Source organism: Phacochoerus africanus, chromosome 2, assembly GCF_016906955.1.
Source record: "Phacochoerus africanus isolate WHEZ1 chromosome 2, ROS_Pafr_v1, whole genome shotgun sequence".
NCBI lineage: Eukaryota > Metazoa > Chordata > Mammalia > Artiodactyla > Suidae > Phacochoerus > Phacochoerus africanus.
Window position 1 is genome coordinate 160266361 of NC_062545.1, and position 16058 is coordinate 160282418.

The following is a 16058-nucleotide window of genomic DNA, read 5'->3' on the forward strand; positions in this document are numbered from 1 at the left end:
CCAGGGATCGAACCTGCAACCTCATGGTTCCTAGTCAGATTTGTTAACCACTGAGCCATGACGGGAACTCCTCCAATAGTTACATTTTAAATCAAAAGTGGTTTTTAGAATAACTAACTGTACTTACAAATGTTTGGGAGGAAAAAATGGTTGTCTCTATTTTTTATGTTCTTTTTAAAAAATTTTCTATTATAGTTGATTTACAATGTTCTGTAAATGTTTCTGTTGTACAGCAAAGTGACCCAGTCATACATATGTATGCATTCTTTTTCCCACATTAGCTTCTACCATGTTCTAGCACAAGTGATTGGATATAGTTCCCTGTGCTATACAGCAGGACCTCATTGCTTACCTTATTTTCAATGTTTTTGATCAGATCCCACCTTTACTGTTTCTGGGTACATTGCACTGAGAGCCAGAAAAGGGAACATAGAAATCTGCTAAAAATAGCAACATGGCAGACAAATCAAGTTCCAGTCTCAGGCTGGCCACCTCTAGGGACATAGCAGCATGCGTGGGAGTAAAGACATAAAATGTGGGACTGAATGTCAGGGTGGTTCCTGTAAAACTTGCATAGGATACTTTTGGGAAGATTAAAAAACAAAGTGGACTAATGCTTCGTAATTGACAGGCTGACAAAGGATTTGGGAGGGGTGCTGGAAAGGGACAAAGAATTTGAGTGGGTGACAGACAGAGGAAACAATAATGATTGGGTGGAACACAGAGAGCTGGAAAAGATGCAGGTAGAGATTATTAGCCCAGAGATTTCATTGAGGTGGAGTTTTATAGTTGTGTGAGAAGTGGAGAATTAAAAGGGAGAACAGACTTCCCCACAGGATCCAAAGAATCACAGTCATTGTGTCTGCTTGAATAGTACTATCCAGCTTCCACTTGTCACAGCAATGATGGTTCTAAAGGATGGGTTGACCATAGTGCCATGTAGAGTGCATCCTATATTGGTCTTTGGGTGAACAGGATTCTGCGATGAATGAATTGGCCATACAAACACCATATAATAATACTAAAAATTAGCCTGCTGACCACAAATGAGCCCATTCCCCACCTGTGTTGAGCCTCAGCTGCAATTCTACCAATGGCTGGCTTTTTTGGCTAGCTATCTTAGCAGGAACTCTTTTATAAGTGGTCTTACTGAAAAGATAAATAAGCAACTGCTGGAAGGAGAGGTGATAGGGTATGGCTGAGAAAGAAGGAGGCGAACTCAACACTAGGGATGCAAAACTATCCCAGTAAACAGAAAGCTCAGAGGAAAAATTAATAGGCTTTTCCTCTGCTGCCTATGGACAGCCCTAAGTGGACTATCTGCTCCTTCCACCCTAGTTCCAACTCCTCATCCCTGCCAGAGGACCAGCTCTCTTCTGCTTTGGAGCCTGTCAATCTGGTGACCCTGAATATGTGGATCACTCAGGGGGAAGTAAAGTTGTGCTTTAGAAACAAGGTGATGAGATTTAGAAGACATCTGGGAACATAATTAGTAGCAACAAGAAAAAAAAAAAAAAACACCTCTGTATGGCTCAGTGGGAAGGGGCAAGCATTTATTCAGATGACAGATTGAACAAAACTGGAGTTCATAATAGAAATCACCATTTAAAGGGGAGGCTTCACATACCTTTCGGATATCAAACACTTTTTCTGCAAAAAGTCCATTTGCAATGCTGAGTTCATAATCCTTGTGGGATGTGTTTATATCAGAAAGAATTCTTTTCAGTTGATAATGGAGTCCTGGCTGTTATTAAAAGGATTTTTAAAAATGTATTCTTGGACTGCAAAGATATGCATACTCTTTCACACATGAAACAAAATATGTATATTATACCATAAAAGAATTGAAAAGTATAAAAGCAGTAAAGAACCACATACATCTACAATTTCTTAGCCTTTCTCAAAATAGCATCTGTGATTGAAGTTAATTTGTTATTAAAATAAGTAACCTTAGTTAAAACCTTTAACGGAAGATAATGAATTTGCCTAGTATGTGTATTAAATAATTCATTTTAACAATGTAAGTTGGCTGTGAATATCAAAGGATAAAAAATAAACATTTAGTTCCACATTATCTTGCCAAAATCTGGCTAACACACAAGTAAAATATTGGCTAAATTAATAATTTACAAGTAAATTATCCCAAAATGTATTTGAAATACCTATAATATGGAAATCTGAATAAGACATGGTCCTTTGCTTTAAGGAATAGAGACCATAATTAAGCATATTAACAAGACAGGAATTTTTCTAAATTTAATCTCACAGACTCTTTTCCTAAAAGAACATATTGTCTTTACCTGAGAACTGGAAGAGTTTGCATGTCCAGAGACCCTGTTAAACTGAAGCACCTGCAAAAAAAGGGACAAGGGAAGCAGTTAGCAGGTCGTGCTTAACAAGAAGGGACTTGACGAAAAGAAACGACTCAGGACTTCCCTATTAGTGGTTATGTTGGTTGTTGGTGTGTGTGTTGGTTGCCATCCATGACAGGAATGAAACATTCGGTGGCCCCACTGACTTGGTTAGAATGAAACTTTATTGGGGAAAGTGTCACAGACTGGGAGAGTTCATAAATCAATGGCTACAATAGGAAATGCATTTAATTCTTTTGGTTTGCTTATTCTGGGCAGGCCAGAGCAGGGGGGGTGGGAGACAGTTTAATAATTATTCACTGATCAAATCTGGACAAAAAATCAAAGAGGCAACTAAAAAATGAAAACTTTGTATAATGAAGCAGGGGGAAAGATTAGGGCTTACCTCGCAAGCACCAAGACATAAAAGGGAAATATAGTTATTGAAGATCTAGGAAACACTAAATATGAAGCCAAACTAGGACTTGATAGAATCTATGATCCTGCAATGACCTTAAAGTACGCAGTTTTAGGTTTTTCCTTTTCCAGTGTGGCTCTTATAACTCCATTACTCTCATAATTGCTCCTATGCTCAATTTTTGATTTTCTATTATACTTTATCTGAATTTCCCCAGGCCCTTCAGTCTCTGGGATCTGAAATGTAAAATGGCTCTCTACAAGGAAGTGGTAAAGGGTACTGTGCCTGTCATAATCATGCAACTGTCTGGGGCAACCTGAATGTGGGTGGACAAAATACAGAAGCAGCCATGGACTCAGTTATCTTATAGTCCCCCAACCAATTATCTGAAAGGTCTAAATAACTGCCAGGGAATGGAGGATTTGTTCTATTGTCTACTTGTGAGGCCCAGAATCCCATTGGTTGAATTTTCTATAAACAGATGCAGCTTTGCTTTAAAGGACAATCTGCGCTATATTTGGACCACATCTTTAGTGAGGAGTGGCAGAAAGGAAGAGGGAGGAGGACCTTCCTGACACTGGGTAAAGAAATTTTGTTTGGGAATTTAAGTAAACCAGTTGACTGACGTTGTTATCAGCACTTCTGGGAGGGATTTCAACTTCAAGGTTTCAGACCCCCGATTAACTAGCCATCATATTGACTAGGGGAAAATAGAATGGCTCAAGAGATATGAAAACTTATAAAGGTTGGAAGTGTCACTGTTAGTCTGTGAGGCCACAGAGAATTGCAACCTACCTCAATTTGAGCATCCTCTTAATCTAGACGAATAATATGAGTTGGAGTGATAGAGAATGCAAAGTCTACAAGGCAAATTTGATGTACATATTATTGTAGATTTAAAATTCACAAGTGGGGTCTTTACAGGCATCAAGGCACCATGCTTGATGTCATTTTTTCCCCTATTTTATGCTGTTGTGGGACAGGAAGCCCCCATTATTTGGTCTTGGGCAAACATGAAGATTTTTCAGTGCCTTAAAGAATATTTGTTACCTCTTTTCAGTTAATAGAGTTGAGGGGTAGAATGTGCCAGGGTCTGTAATTCTGCCTCACATTTTTGTGGTCAATTTCATTGTGACTATGATTCCTCCACTAAACAGTGAAATTGCTAACTTGTCACTAAAAGAGGAAAATTCAGCAAGGACCTTTCTTCCCATGGAGTAATTTATTTTGTTATTACAAGGGGAGGAAATAAAAGCATGTGTTTATATTATTTGGACTATGTTATTATAGTTTTTTCATTCTTAGTGCTTGGAACATTTATGTTAGAAAGTAGATGAAGTTCACCTCTTGGTACCCCCAAAATGAAAAAGTGAAACTTGCAGATAAAAGTCTTCACCATCAATTACCTCCATATGAGTTGGGGAGAGAGAAAAGCACTGGCCAGATTTGTCCATTACCTTGACCTTGGGTAGTCGCTTCGTATCTTTCCTTCCTAAAAAGAGGGATTGTGGGTGGGAGGGTCCAGTTCTACAATATTTGAAAAAGTTCAGGGAGAAAGATATAACCAAGAGAAGGCTGAGAAAATATTGAAAGTCATATTGATGCTTATGTAATGTTATCTTGAGTAAACCATTAATGGCTTTGTGGGAAAACATTTTGAATGGTGTCTGCTCATCTGAGTTGTAAACATTTTACTCACTATCTCATAAAAACAACCTAGCAATTAACTAACATGAAGACTGGCAAGAAAAAAGGAATCTTTCCTCTTTTGAGGGGATAAAATTTCTCTGTCAGATTAACTTTTTAAATTTCCTGTAATTTTCTTTAAAAAATTTTCAATGTCCCTGTTGGATACATTGGTATTTGGGAATATTTGGATGTACCAGAAACATAAAATACCATGGTAAAGGGTCAGGACTCAAAAATGCTAATGGTTTTTTTTTAGTTAACTCTTGTGGAATTCAGACAATACTGTAAAAATTATATGAATTTCCAGAAGTCATTCTTATTAACTTTTTGAAGAAATCTTTAACTAGTATAAATATTTAACATCAATCTTTGAGTATTTCTAATTTTACTCCATTTTTATATTAATTTTATTGTCTTTACTGATATACCTAATTGGCTTTTAGTAAACTGGACCAGTATGATATTGAGGTGACACATACATGTTTTTATGTTTTAAAAAAATTTCAAAATCCATATTTATCACAATTAGAAATGCCAGCAGTCCTATATTTTGTGTTCTCTGATATCAATATGTAGGAAAATCATAATTTATTTTTTCTTTCTCATAATTGGTGGCATATTAAAATGACAGCAAACTAGAAAAATTACAGGTCTATGCAATGTAAAAAATTTTCAGAATATTTAGATTGACGGTAAAAAATAGTACTAATCCCAGTGGGCTTCTACCTTTGTATTCATGCCAAACTAAAAAAACTATTATTTCTTCTCAGAAATGGTAGAAAAAAATGACACATTATGCTTATTATTTTTTGAAATATTTTTGGTAGACCTAAATTGTGTTTTGGAAAATTCAAATTTGTATAAATTTTAAATAATATTGTAATATAAAGTCATAATTTTTTTTCTTTTCAGGGCTACACCTGTGACACACGGGGGTTCCCAGGCTAGGGGCTGAATCAGAGCTGCAACTGCCAGCCTACACCACAGCCACAGCAACCCTAGATCCAAGCCACGTCTGCAGCCTACACCACAGCTTGTGGCAATGCCAGATCCTTGACCCACTGAGCAAGGCCAGGAATTGAACCCGCGTCCTCATGGATACTAGTCAGGTTTGTAACCCACTGAGCCACAACAGGAACTCCTAAAGTTGTAAATTGGAAAAAATATTTATGACATACTCTATAATGAGAGAAATGTTATATGAGAGAGAAGAAAGAGGCAGTTCTAAAGAAGGGAAATAATTTTTTAACTTATATATTAAAACATGATAGGAAAGTACAGTAATATTAGAGCTAAATGAAAAAATATGAACCTGAACATATAAACTTGTAAATAAATACACCTTTCTGGCTCCTTCACTCAAAGGGTAAGCAGGTTTCATGTCACTTTAACTCCTTTGAACCTCACGCATGCCAATTCTGGACTTTAATACTATTATTCAGTAAAGGAACCAGGGCTTCATAGAGAGTAACTGACTCTTTTTGGGCCAAGAAAATTCCAGACAGGTCTAGAATGGGTCAGAAAGCGAAGATATTTTAGAGTTGCCTGGAAGAATTGTTTTTAAAAAGTAAGTTTAAACGAATTTATACTGGCCCAGTTGTGACCATTTGAGCATCAAAAAGAATGACTACTGGTCCATAGCAATGCTTAAGAGACATATAGATGGATGCCATAATTTATAGCCAAATTAATTGAGGCTGGGTTTATCTAAAACACTTACATGGTGTCAAGTGTCAGGTATTGCAATGAGAAAGTAAGTGGGATGTGTTGGTGGGGGGGAATGGGAGGAGTGAGGAGGTTGAAAATTCATTTCCAAGAAGGTATTTTTAAGAGGACTAAAGTTTGGCAAATAAATTACGGGAATATTTTTGTATCTATAGTTGCCATTTTTTTCTTACATGTTCTTATAGGAGGTTGCAGCAGCAAGTGTTATGAAAAGTAACTCATAAGTGTCACTGATTGGGGCAGTGACTATAAAAGAGCAGACTCCAGTGGGACAGGAGTTCTTTGAATTCACTGGGACCTGCCTCCCAAGAGCTATTGAGCCCTGGTCCACCAGGCATCTGTGGGGCCAGGAGACCTCAGGAGATGCACCTGGAAATAGTACAGAGAACATCCCTGACCTGAAATCACACAACAGTGAATAGCTGTGTCTTCTGTTGCATAAAAAATGAGCTTTAGTCATGGCATGGAGCTCACACGTCATTGTCTAACATACTGAACAGGAACAACTCTCAAGAAATTTTTTTAAATTGGATGCCATCAAACCAACCCCCATAGTTTACAGATAAGGACACAGAGGTCCACAAAGATGAACTGATTTTCCCAAGATCAGAATTCGGATCAAATCTTCTAACTTCCAGAGTAGTGAGACATTATGTATTTTTATTCATGAATAGAGACATTTTTATTTGTTGCCAAATTGTTTTTTCCCCCCAAAAGCTTTACATGTATTTATCCAACACTGATTTTAAAATAATTGAAATTTTACAATAATGTATTTTTAGCTGCCTTTCAGTTGGTGGATTTAGGGCAAATGGTTTTTCCTCTTGATGGATATTGTTGGGGTCTGAAGACATTTTTTATTTGCACAACTGGAGAGAGGCATGATTAATGATATCTGGTGGGGTGAGGCCAGGGATGCTGCTAAACTCCCTATGATGCATGGATTAGCCCCTCAAGACAAAAAATTATCTGGCCCAAAATATCAGTAGAACTGGGGTTGGGAGCCCCTGCTGTAGCACAAGATCATCCTGAGTTTGAATCTCAGCTCTGCTGTTTACTAGCACAGAGATGTCATGGAAACTCCTCCATAAAATCAGGAAAATGATGCCTAGGCCAGTGTAAGTGTGAGCACCAAATAGGATCATTTGTAGAGTTTATCCCAGAGCTTTCGCGGCAGTCGGCTGTTACCATCATTTCATTAGAGTGAGGTGTTCAGTGTACTGGGTTGTAAACTATCCAACTCTTGGAAAATGGTGTGCTTAGATTTGGTGATTATTCCCCAGCAGCAAATACTCACTGAGCTATCCAGAGAGCGAAACAAATTATTCCATCTTAAATTATCTGCACAAATAATCTTCAACAAGTACTTAAATTTGAAAGATTACAACAGGGACATGCTCCCTCCAGCACTCACTTACAGACTGAAATAATGGGACGAAGCAGTGGGCAGCAAGGGATGACTTCAGGGTTTTGATATGCAGCCTGGTATCTGACTTGCTGCCGGGCTACTGAATTTCCATGGCAAATTCCCTAGAGAATGGAGGGAAACCATACCCATTTCACTTTCCTGCACAGCCCAGCTCAAGGTTGTGTACAAAAGTGATGCAACTGTGACCTACACCACAGCTCACGGCAACGCCGGATCCTGAACCCACTGAGTGAGGCCAGGGATCAAACCCACATCCTCATGGATACTAGTCAGATTTGTTAACCACTGAGCCACAACAAGAACTCCTCCATCCCATAACTTCTGATTCAATTGGGATGGGGCCCGAGCATCTTCATTTCTAGCAAGTTCTCTAGGTGATGCTGGCATGAGAAACACACTTCGAGAACCACCTGACTAAGGCAAAGAATCAAAGCTGAAGTTCCAGAAACATTCCAGCTTAAGAAGAAGTGGTGCATGCTGTGTACATTCTTCACAGCTGGAGAGAGGTTCACCGAGAGGCCTTCAATCTCAATGGCATGGGACCACTGTAGTAGAATATTGGGAGAAAACATTTGTCCCAATAACTGATTACAGAAGCCATGGTTGGTGGCACAAGGGAGACTGACCTTATCAATCTGAGAAGCACAGTCACCTCTCGCACCCAGACGAATGAGGGCCAGAGCAGTGAAGAGGCTCAGAGAGGAAAAGAACACATTTCCACTTCCTTGATTGTTATCCATCTCTCTGAACAAGTTGAAGCAAAATTCTCCATTTGCTGCAGCGAGGGAGGCCATCGTGAAACTGAATACAGCCTAGAGAGGGAGAAAATAAAATGAGTTCCAAGTACATTTTCTGTGAATATTAGGGTTTTTTTTATTATTCATTTCTTTCTTTTTTCTTTTTTTTTCCTTTTTTTCAAATCCAAAGCTTCATTTCCCAGTCTTGGATGTAACTATCAAATAACTGAGAACAAAAAGAAAAAATTCCTTTGGCCTAGCGTCCTTGTTACCAACACTCTAAAACTATCTCTTCTGGCAACAATATTACAATACATGCTTTTTTTTTTGAACATTGATATTCTTTAGCACAATGTTCCAAGTTTTCTGCCTATGCTCTCATAATCATAGCTAGGGCATAGTCCCACTTCTCCTGATGTGTCATTTTTATTTCAGTAGTTTTTGATAATTCTGTTTTGAAGTCCTAAGCAGGCATATTCATGGGGTCTACCGTTTCTCAAATCACCCCAGATTTCTAAGGTGAATAGAGCAAAAGTGCTATTACAATCAAATAAATATTACAACATTAGGTGGTTTATTCAAGGAGCTATAGTCCTTGCTTTTTAATCATCTGCAATTTAAGAATAAACAAACACTTTAAATAATTTTCTTAATTTCAGGAAGAAATTGTGTGCTAGATTCTCTCTTCAAATAATTTTCAAGACTTCATATTGATTGACAAAAATCTTAGTAAATGTAATCACTCTTAGAAAAGTAAAACTTCAAAAGCAAAACCATAATAATCCTTTCCAAACATTTACAGAGAAAAATTACATTTAATAAAGCATTGTGGAGTTCCCATCATGGCGCAGCAGAAGCGAATCTGACTAGGAACCATGAGGTTGTGGGTTCGATCCCTGGCCTTGCTCAGTGGGTTGGGGATCCGGCGTTGCTGTGAGCTGTGGTGTAGGTCGAAGAAACGGCTCGCATCTGGTATTGCTGTGGCTATGGCGTAGGCCGGTGGCTACAGCTCTGATTAGACTCCTAGTCTGGGAACCTCCATATGCCGTGGGTGTGGCCCTATGAAGACAAAAGATAAATAAATAAATAAGTAAATAAATAAGTAAATAAATAAATAAATAAAACAAAGCATTGTGTGTGTATTAATATATAGATGTAATGTGGGCATGACTGCTTTAAGACTTGAAAGATACTTAAATAACCCTGTTGGGAACCTGCCTGCATGGTCCGGTGGGGGTCTAGAAGCTACTTGTGGTATCATAGTCCAAAAAACAAAAATCACACTTTTTGGTACATTTTTCTTCAGTCAAGCCCCAGTTGTTCTTGTGATTTTATTAATTCAAATGTTACTATTTTACCCCTGGGTAGGAAGGGAACCTTTAGTGTTTTTAAAAATCATTCTTTAAATCACTTTCGAAGCAATAATTGTAAAATTTCATTTTCTACTTTTTTAATCATCTGCCTGACTTTTCACAAAACTACCACTGTATTGAAGAGAAGCGAAACTACACAGGAATTTGCTCATTCAAACAATCAGGTTCATATTTCAGGGCATAGGTAAATTTGATGGCTGAAAAACCATAATAGATAAATAATCATTACAGAGAAACATTGACAAAGAAGTTCCTAGACCATTAAAAATTCTCAAGCAATGACTTTTAAAATGATAAAGGGTACTAGATAATACATCTTTAAACCTTCTCGTATAGACATGTTCATGCACTTTGAAAATAAGTGCCAGAAAGTATGTTCCACTTCATGTCATACTTTTTATCATCTCCCTTTATGCAGGTGCATTGTATTTTCCAGAAATGAAAGGAAGAGTCTTACCTTCTCATCTGATATAAAGTCTGAATCCCATTGGTGAATAAATAATAATATTTAAGGCTGAATTACTTGTATTACAACCTAAAATTCCACCAGGTGACAGAAAATATATATTTACATGGTACCAAAACTGTGATTTTTCTTTTCTCATAAAATTTCTTTTCCCAGCAACTTTTATTAAAAAAATAAACACCAACAAAAATAAATTAAATTCAAATAATCCATCGAGTCCCTAATGATTTGTTTCCTAGTTAAATAACTAAAGTAAATTCAAGAGGAATTGAATTACAGATGATGATATCAGCGTAATACTAGCAGTGTGCCAATCTCCAGATATAGCAATGATGGAAAATTCTTTCCAAATCTTAAAGGAACCTGGCTTTAAATTGATTTTTTTGTTTCACTACAAAAGAGCCACATTCTTAGATTCCTTACAGAAACTCTTATTTAGTACACAGATACGTAATTAATGTATAATTTTCAAGTTAACATGATTCAAATACTCAGAGTTATTTAATTCCTAGACATCAGACTTGAGGATCTAAAAGTCCACAGAAGCCTGAAGCCTATTTACTTAAATATGGTATATTTCAGTCTGAGAAATATTTTTACCCCTTTCTTTCTTTTGTTAACATACTATTTGTGTCAAAACCAAAGAGTAGATATGTTCTCACTAAAGCTTTTTTTAAAGTTCAACAAAAACATAAGCAAAATATCTTCTAAAGTATAAGAAAAACCAGGGACAAAATGTATTTAATAAAACATGAAATTATAATGATAATATTTCATGGATCTAAGCTTATTCTACCTAATTGATAAATTATTTCATCAAATATTATTTATCTTAGGATAATTTTGTCTGTATGATGAAAAAGAAGCATACTTCATATAAAACCCTCCTCCTTTTACGAAACTAAAGTACACATAGAGGGAAAAATTAATGACTGCTATTGAACATGCTTAATTTTTATTCTTATGATGTGAGTCAAAAGCAATGCTATAAGTAGTTACTCTTCTACAGAAGTATTTTCAAATCTTTCCATTTCTTTTAAAAAACGTGGTTTCAAATCTTAATAAATCCTTAATCAGATAAGCAGAAATATGCGATTAAAACAGAATTCAATTCTAATCTCAAAAATGTGTATATTCCAACCCATAATGCCTTAAGTAAGAACACGGGAAATATAGAATCTAGATGTGTACGTAACTCCCCAAATGCTTTTCCTCTTTTATAAGATAGACTATGAGTGTCCCTGGGGTCTCCCATCTGCTGCATGGGAGTGCATACCCCTCTCCCAGCCACAGACAAGCCCTAAGATAGAGAAGCGGAGAGTAGGACCGGACCACAGTGTTATCATCGTTTGATGAGTTTAGAATCTCAGGTACAAAGACTACAAAGACGCATCCCTTGCTCTCTTCTCCCTCCCTCTCTCCCTGTCCCTCTCTCTTTCTCGCTCTCTCACGCTCCGCTCTCTCTCTCTCAGAGTCTGGCCAGACTTTAAGTTGTGGACCTCAGAAATATTTACCTTACTCTCTTCATAAAGGAAGTTAGCTGCTGGTTGGGTGAGTCTGCAAGAGTTCTTTGCATTACTCCGAAATATAAAGCCTCTGACTCAGACACTCCCTACTTCCTTTGTGATGATCGTGGTAGTTTTAAATAATGTCATTAAAATGGAGTTACATTCTGGCCATTTATAGAGCAGGAGAAAGGGAATGTGCAGAGTATGAGCTACAGATTCAATTCAAAGTAGTCAAAACTGTTTTAGCATGAAATTTTACTTAACATGATACCAACATCACACAGTCTTTTCATATCGTATATAAACATTTTCACTCGTGGTGTATCGTTGGTGTTTTGACACACGGAAAGGTGTACTTTCCAAATTCATTCACTGATTTCTGTTACATTTGTTTGATTCCTTGCCTTCAAGGATTCATACTCCAGCATGTAGAAATGTAGCTGTGGTGAAGAGCATCATTGTGGTCCTGTAGAGGTGAGGACAGCAAAGTGCTGGAGGACAGAGTGGGAGTGGAACAGAAAGTGTTGCTCTGGCTCAGGACTTGGGGATTACTGGATTCCGGGGAGGTAGATGATTAGGCTCTTTCAGGAGGAAGGAAACACTCTTTTACTTTACAGAGTGTTTCTGACTTTGCCTTACACATCATTCCTACAAGCATTTACCCACCCTGCTTTCATCTTAATTTTATGTTTTCATACTAAGATGGAATGTCCTGACCATTTGAAGTTTTCGAAGGTGAGCATCCTACCAAAAGGATAGATGTGTCTGAACATGTTGAATGGGACGGAAAGATCTCTCCCTCCATCCTAAGAGGAATGCATTAGTGATAGGACCACTCAAAATGGAGCCAAGAAAAAATAAGAGAAAAATATAATTCTTAACTCCAGAGAAAACAAAGATTACACAGTACATCCTACTACACTTTATAGCTTGGCCATGGATAATATTCTCTTAGTTGTAGTGATTTTAAGATTAAGTATTGAGCAAAAGGTTTATGATATATTACTGTAGGGCTAATAGGAGGAGGTGGTAGGGGCTGGGGTGGGGATCCGGGAGCCTTCCATAAAAGGAGCACAGCGTCCTTCCATAAAAGGAAGTCTATAGATTGTCTCTGAGAGCAAAAAACAAAAAAAAGAGCAGCATTTGTTTGTTATTTGAATGTCTGGAAAGATACAAAAAGTGATACTAAAAGCAATTGAGATTGGAGATAAGCATACACCTGTGAAACCATCACCACAATCAATCATACTTCAATAAAGTGGTTTAAAAAAAAAAAAAAGCAGCAGCAGCAGCAGCAGTAGTGGAGAGTTGTCCTACCTGTTAAGTAAGAAGCAGAGTGGGAGGCAGAGGAGGAGACTACTGTTTTGCATGATAAACTGTGCCCTCTCATTTTGACTCCTTACCATCTAGAACATATACAAACCTGAAATAAATGAAAGATAAAATACTGGATGTGGGTTAAATTCCAGCTTGGCAACTCTACTAGCTATGTGGCCTTGAGTAAGTAACTTAATTTCTCTGAACCCTCATTTTCTCATCCATTAAATAAGAATTCAGATCAATTGTATTATATTTATGTTCATATTTTTATTTTAAAATATATGTATGTAACATATTACATATGTATTATGTATTATATGCATATGTATGTTTGTGTGTATATATGTATGTATATGTATGTATGTCTATCTATAGTCACCAGCATGGTGCTTAGTGCAGGGTAAGTCCTCACCAATTTTAATCCCTCCCCCTACCTGCCCTCCCCCATCACTTTGCCCTTGTTATATTTTATTATATATTATTGCCATACTACATAAGAAGTCAGATTCCTTCAGTAGTTTTTCTATAGCATCTACTCTCTGAAATGTGGGGGTTCACTGCTACTATCTCTCTAGTGTGTTAGTTCCATTCCTCTGAGGCAGATAATACAGTGGTTTCTTCACAGGGATTTTCATCACAGGAGTGGGAAGGGCTTTAGGAATAATAAGCAGTCATGAGTGAAATTTCAGAATTAACATGGTAGGAAGAATAGACAGTGGACAGCCTGGAGGAGGGTGACCAACTGGTCCTGGTTTGCCTGGGACGCTCCTGGGTTTGGCACTGAAAGTCCTGCCTCCCAGGGGTCCTCTCAGTCCTGGCAGGGAGTCCACTGGGAGGCATCCCCTCCCTTCAACTAAGGGGTTCCCAGAGTTTTGCCCAAGACCATTGCTCACCTCATACACCCCGAAGTGTGCTGCACACCAGATCATGGTCATTCAAACCAAACTATCATAAGACACCCAGAACATATTCTTGACACCCAAAATATGCCCTCTTCTGCTCACTGATGCCCAGAATCAGCATGACAAGAGACATGGGGTCCCACGCCACAGCTGGAAGAAAGTTAGACTTAGGAATCAAATAAGTTAGGAAGAAAAGAATACACAAAGTACGATTCCCTTTAAGAAAAGGGCAAGCCAGGTAAAACTGTCTTTTTAAGGATGCCTGATTACATAGGTGGGCAGACTATCTTAAATAAATGACTGTCTCAACCTACCTCTAGTGGGAAGGGAAGGGGTTTTGTAGTAAAAGGATGACGGGGGAAGCTTCAGAGGTTTTGACAATGTCCTATTTGTTAAACTAAAGGTGTATATTGAATGCACTTTTATGCATCCAAGTTATATTTAATAATTTTAAAAAGTCAATCAAAAATATAATGAAAGAAAATGCCTCAGAGATATGATCATGGTTCACTGTGTATAACTGATAGCTAATCTACTCCCGAGAGCAGGATTTAGTGGAAGATGGGCTGGGATCCTGTGATGAGGATAAATAGAAGGACTCCAAATAAAGAATAGGATATTAACAAGACTGGAAGACCTGGCAGAGATGATGCAGAGCAGAGACCAGGGGTCCCAGTGTTCCCTCCAGCAGCCCAGAAACCTAGGAAGGTTGCCAGAAATAATAGAGGCTGCCTCCCCAGAAGGACAGTGCTCCCAAAGATGTGATGTGGAGAGATTTTAGCCCTCTGGATGTAACCCTTGGCCACTTCCAACATCTTTCTCAAGATTCAATGGTGAGCTCACCTCTCACCTACAATAACAAATACAGGAACAGCCTCGCTGAGTGTGCAAACCAATAATGCAATTCATACCAGTCTTCTAGGACTCAGAGCAGTGATGAGAGTCAGGTCTCCTTTCTCACTCACAAAGAAAATGTTTCCACACCACCCTGGACTGTTCAACCCTAAATATTTCCCACACACACTTAGGAAGGTGACAAGGAAGAGATGAGATGCAACTCTGATTCACCACTATCTAATGAAACCAAGCAAACATTTCTAAACAGATCTTTTTCCCCAAAAACCTTAGAATTATGTTTTAAAGTCTATCCATAGATGCAGTCTACACCCTGCCCAAGCATCTGCTTGTTGATGTGTAGACCTAGATTCTAGGATGATTTCCCTGTGACTCAGAGTAAGTGCTGTCCCTAAAGAAGCTTATAAGTATTTAGCCTTCATTCAGGTTTCAAAATAATATCTGACTCAGGTGGTCATTATGGGGTTCATTCATAATGTGAATCATATTTGAAGAGGTAATTTGCCCATCTCTGTTCTTTACAGTGCCAGTGGTTTTAACAAAACCATACACTCTCCCCCCCCCCAAAAAAAAATCAGGATCTACAGTATTTATCAGCCTGTCTCAAAACATACCTTCTATTTGTGATAAAGCATCAATAGAGTAAAGCAAGACAGTGGTCACTCTGAGTTTAATCTACAATTGTATTGCAATTTGTCAATGACCTCTGGCAACCTGATTTCTTTTTTTGCTTTTTTTTTTTTTTTTTTTTTTGGTTTTTGGGCTGCACCCGTGGCATATGGAGGTTCCCAGCCTAGGGATCGAATCAGAGCTGCAGCTGTCAGTCTACACCACAGCCACAGCAACTCAGGATCTGAGCTGCGTCTGCAGCCTACACCACAGTTCACAGCAATGTCGGATCCTTAACCCACAGAAAGAGGCCAGGGATAGAACCTACATCCTCATGGATACTAGCCAGGTTCTTTAACACTGAGCTATAACGGGAACTCCCATGGCAGCATCATTTCTTTCAACCCTATCATGTATAAACGTGCTTGGCGTAAGGACCTAAAATAGAAATTAATACAATATTTTCATCATTTCTTAAACTCAGTTGTACGTCTGAACCCTAAGCTATTTTGTCAGGCTTCTCTTTGTACTGTTTGTTCTCCACCCTTCTCCTACTTCCCTTTTCTTCTCACTTTTCTCTGGTTGGAATTTTCCAAAGATATATGTTGAATTAGTCAAATCACCTGGCTTCTCTAGATGCTTACCTGAATGAAGCAGCTTTAGCTAGGAGCTGAAA

At 38.0% G+C, this 16058-nt stretch overlaps 1 protein-coding gene across 3 annotated transcripts in view; it reads right to left on the minus strand.

Annotated features, from left to right (window-relative positions):
- Positions 1-16058, minus strand: part of SERPINB7 (serpin family B member 7) — a 45234-nt gene that overhangs the window by 11340 nt on the left and 17836 nt on the right. For 2 of the 3 annotated variants that reach the window (XM_047769481.1, XM_047769479.1), the window contains exons 2-4: positions 8239-8424; positions 2301-2351; positions 1628-1744 (exon numbers count right to left, since the gene is read on the minus strand). In XM_047769481.1, coding sequence (XP_047625437.1) covers positions 1628-1744; positions 2301-2351; positions 8239-8406 — 336 coding nt within the window. In that variant the 5' untranslated portion in view covers positions 8407-8424. Of the gene's footprint in view, positions 1-1627; positions 1745-2300; positions 2352-8238; positions 8425-11702; positions 11756-16058 lie in introns of those variants that run through there. The other variant, XM_047769480.1, reaches the window with a different exon arrangement.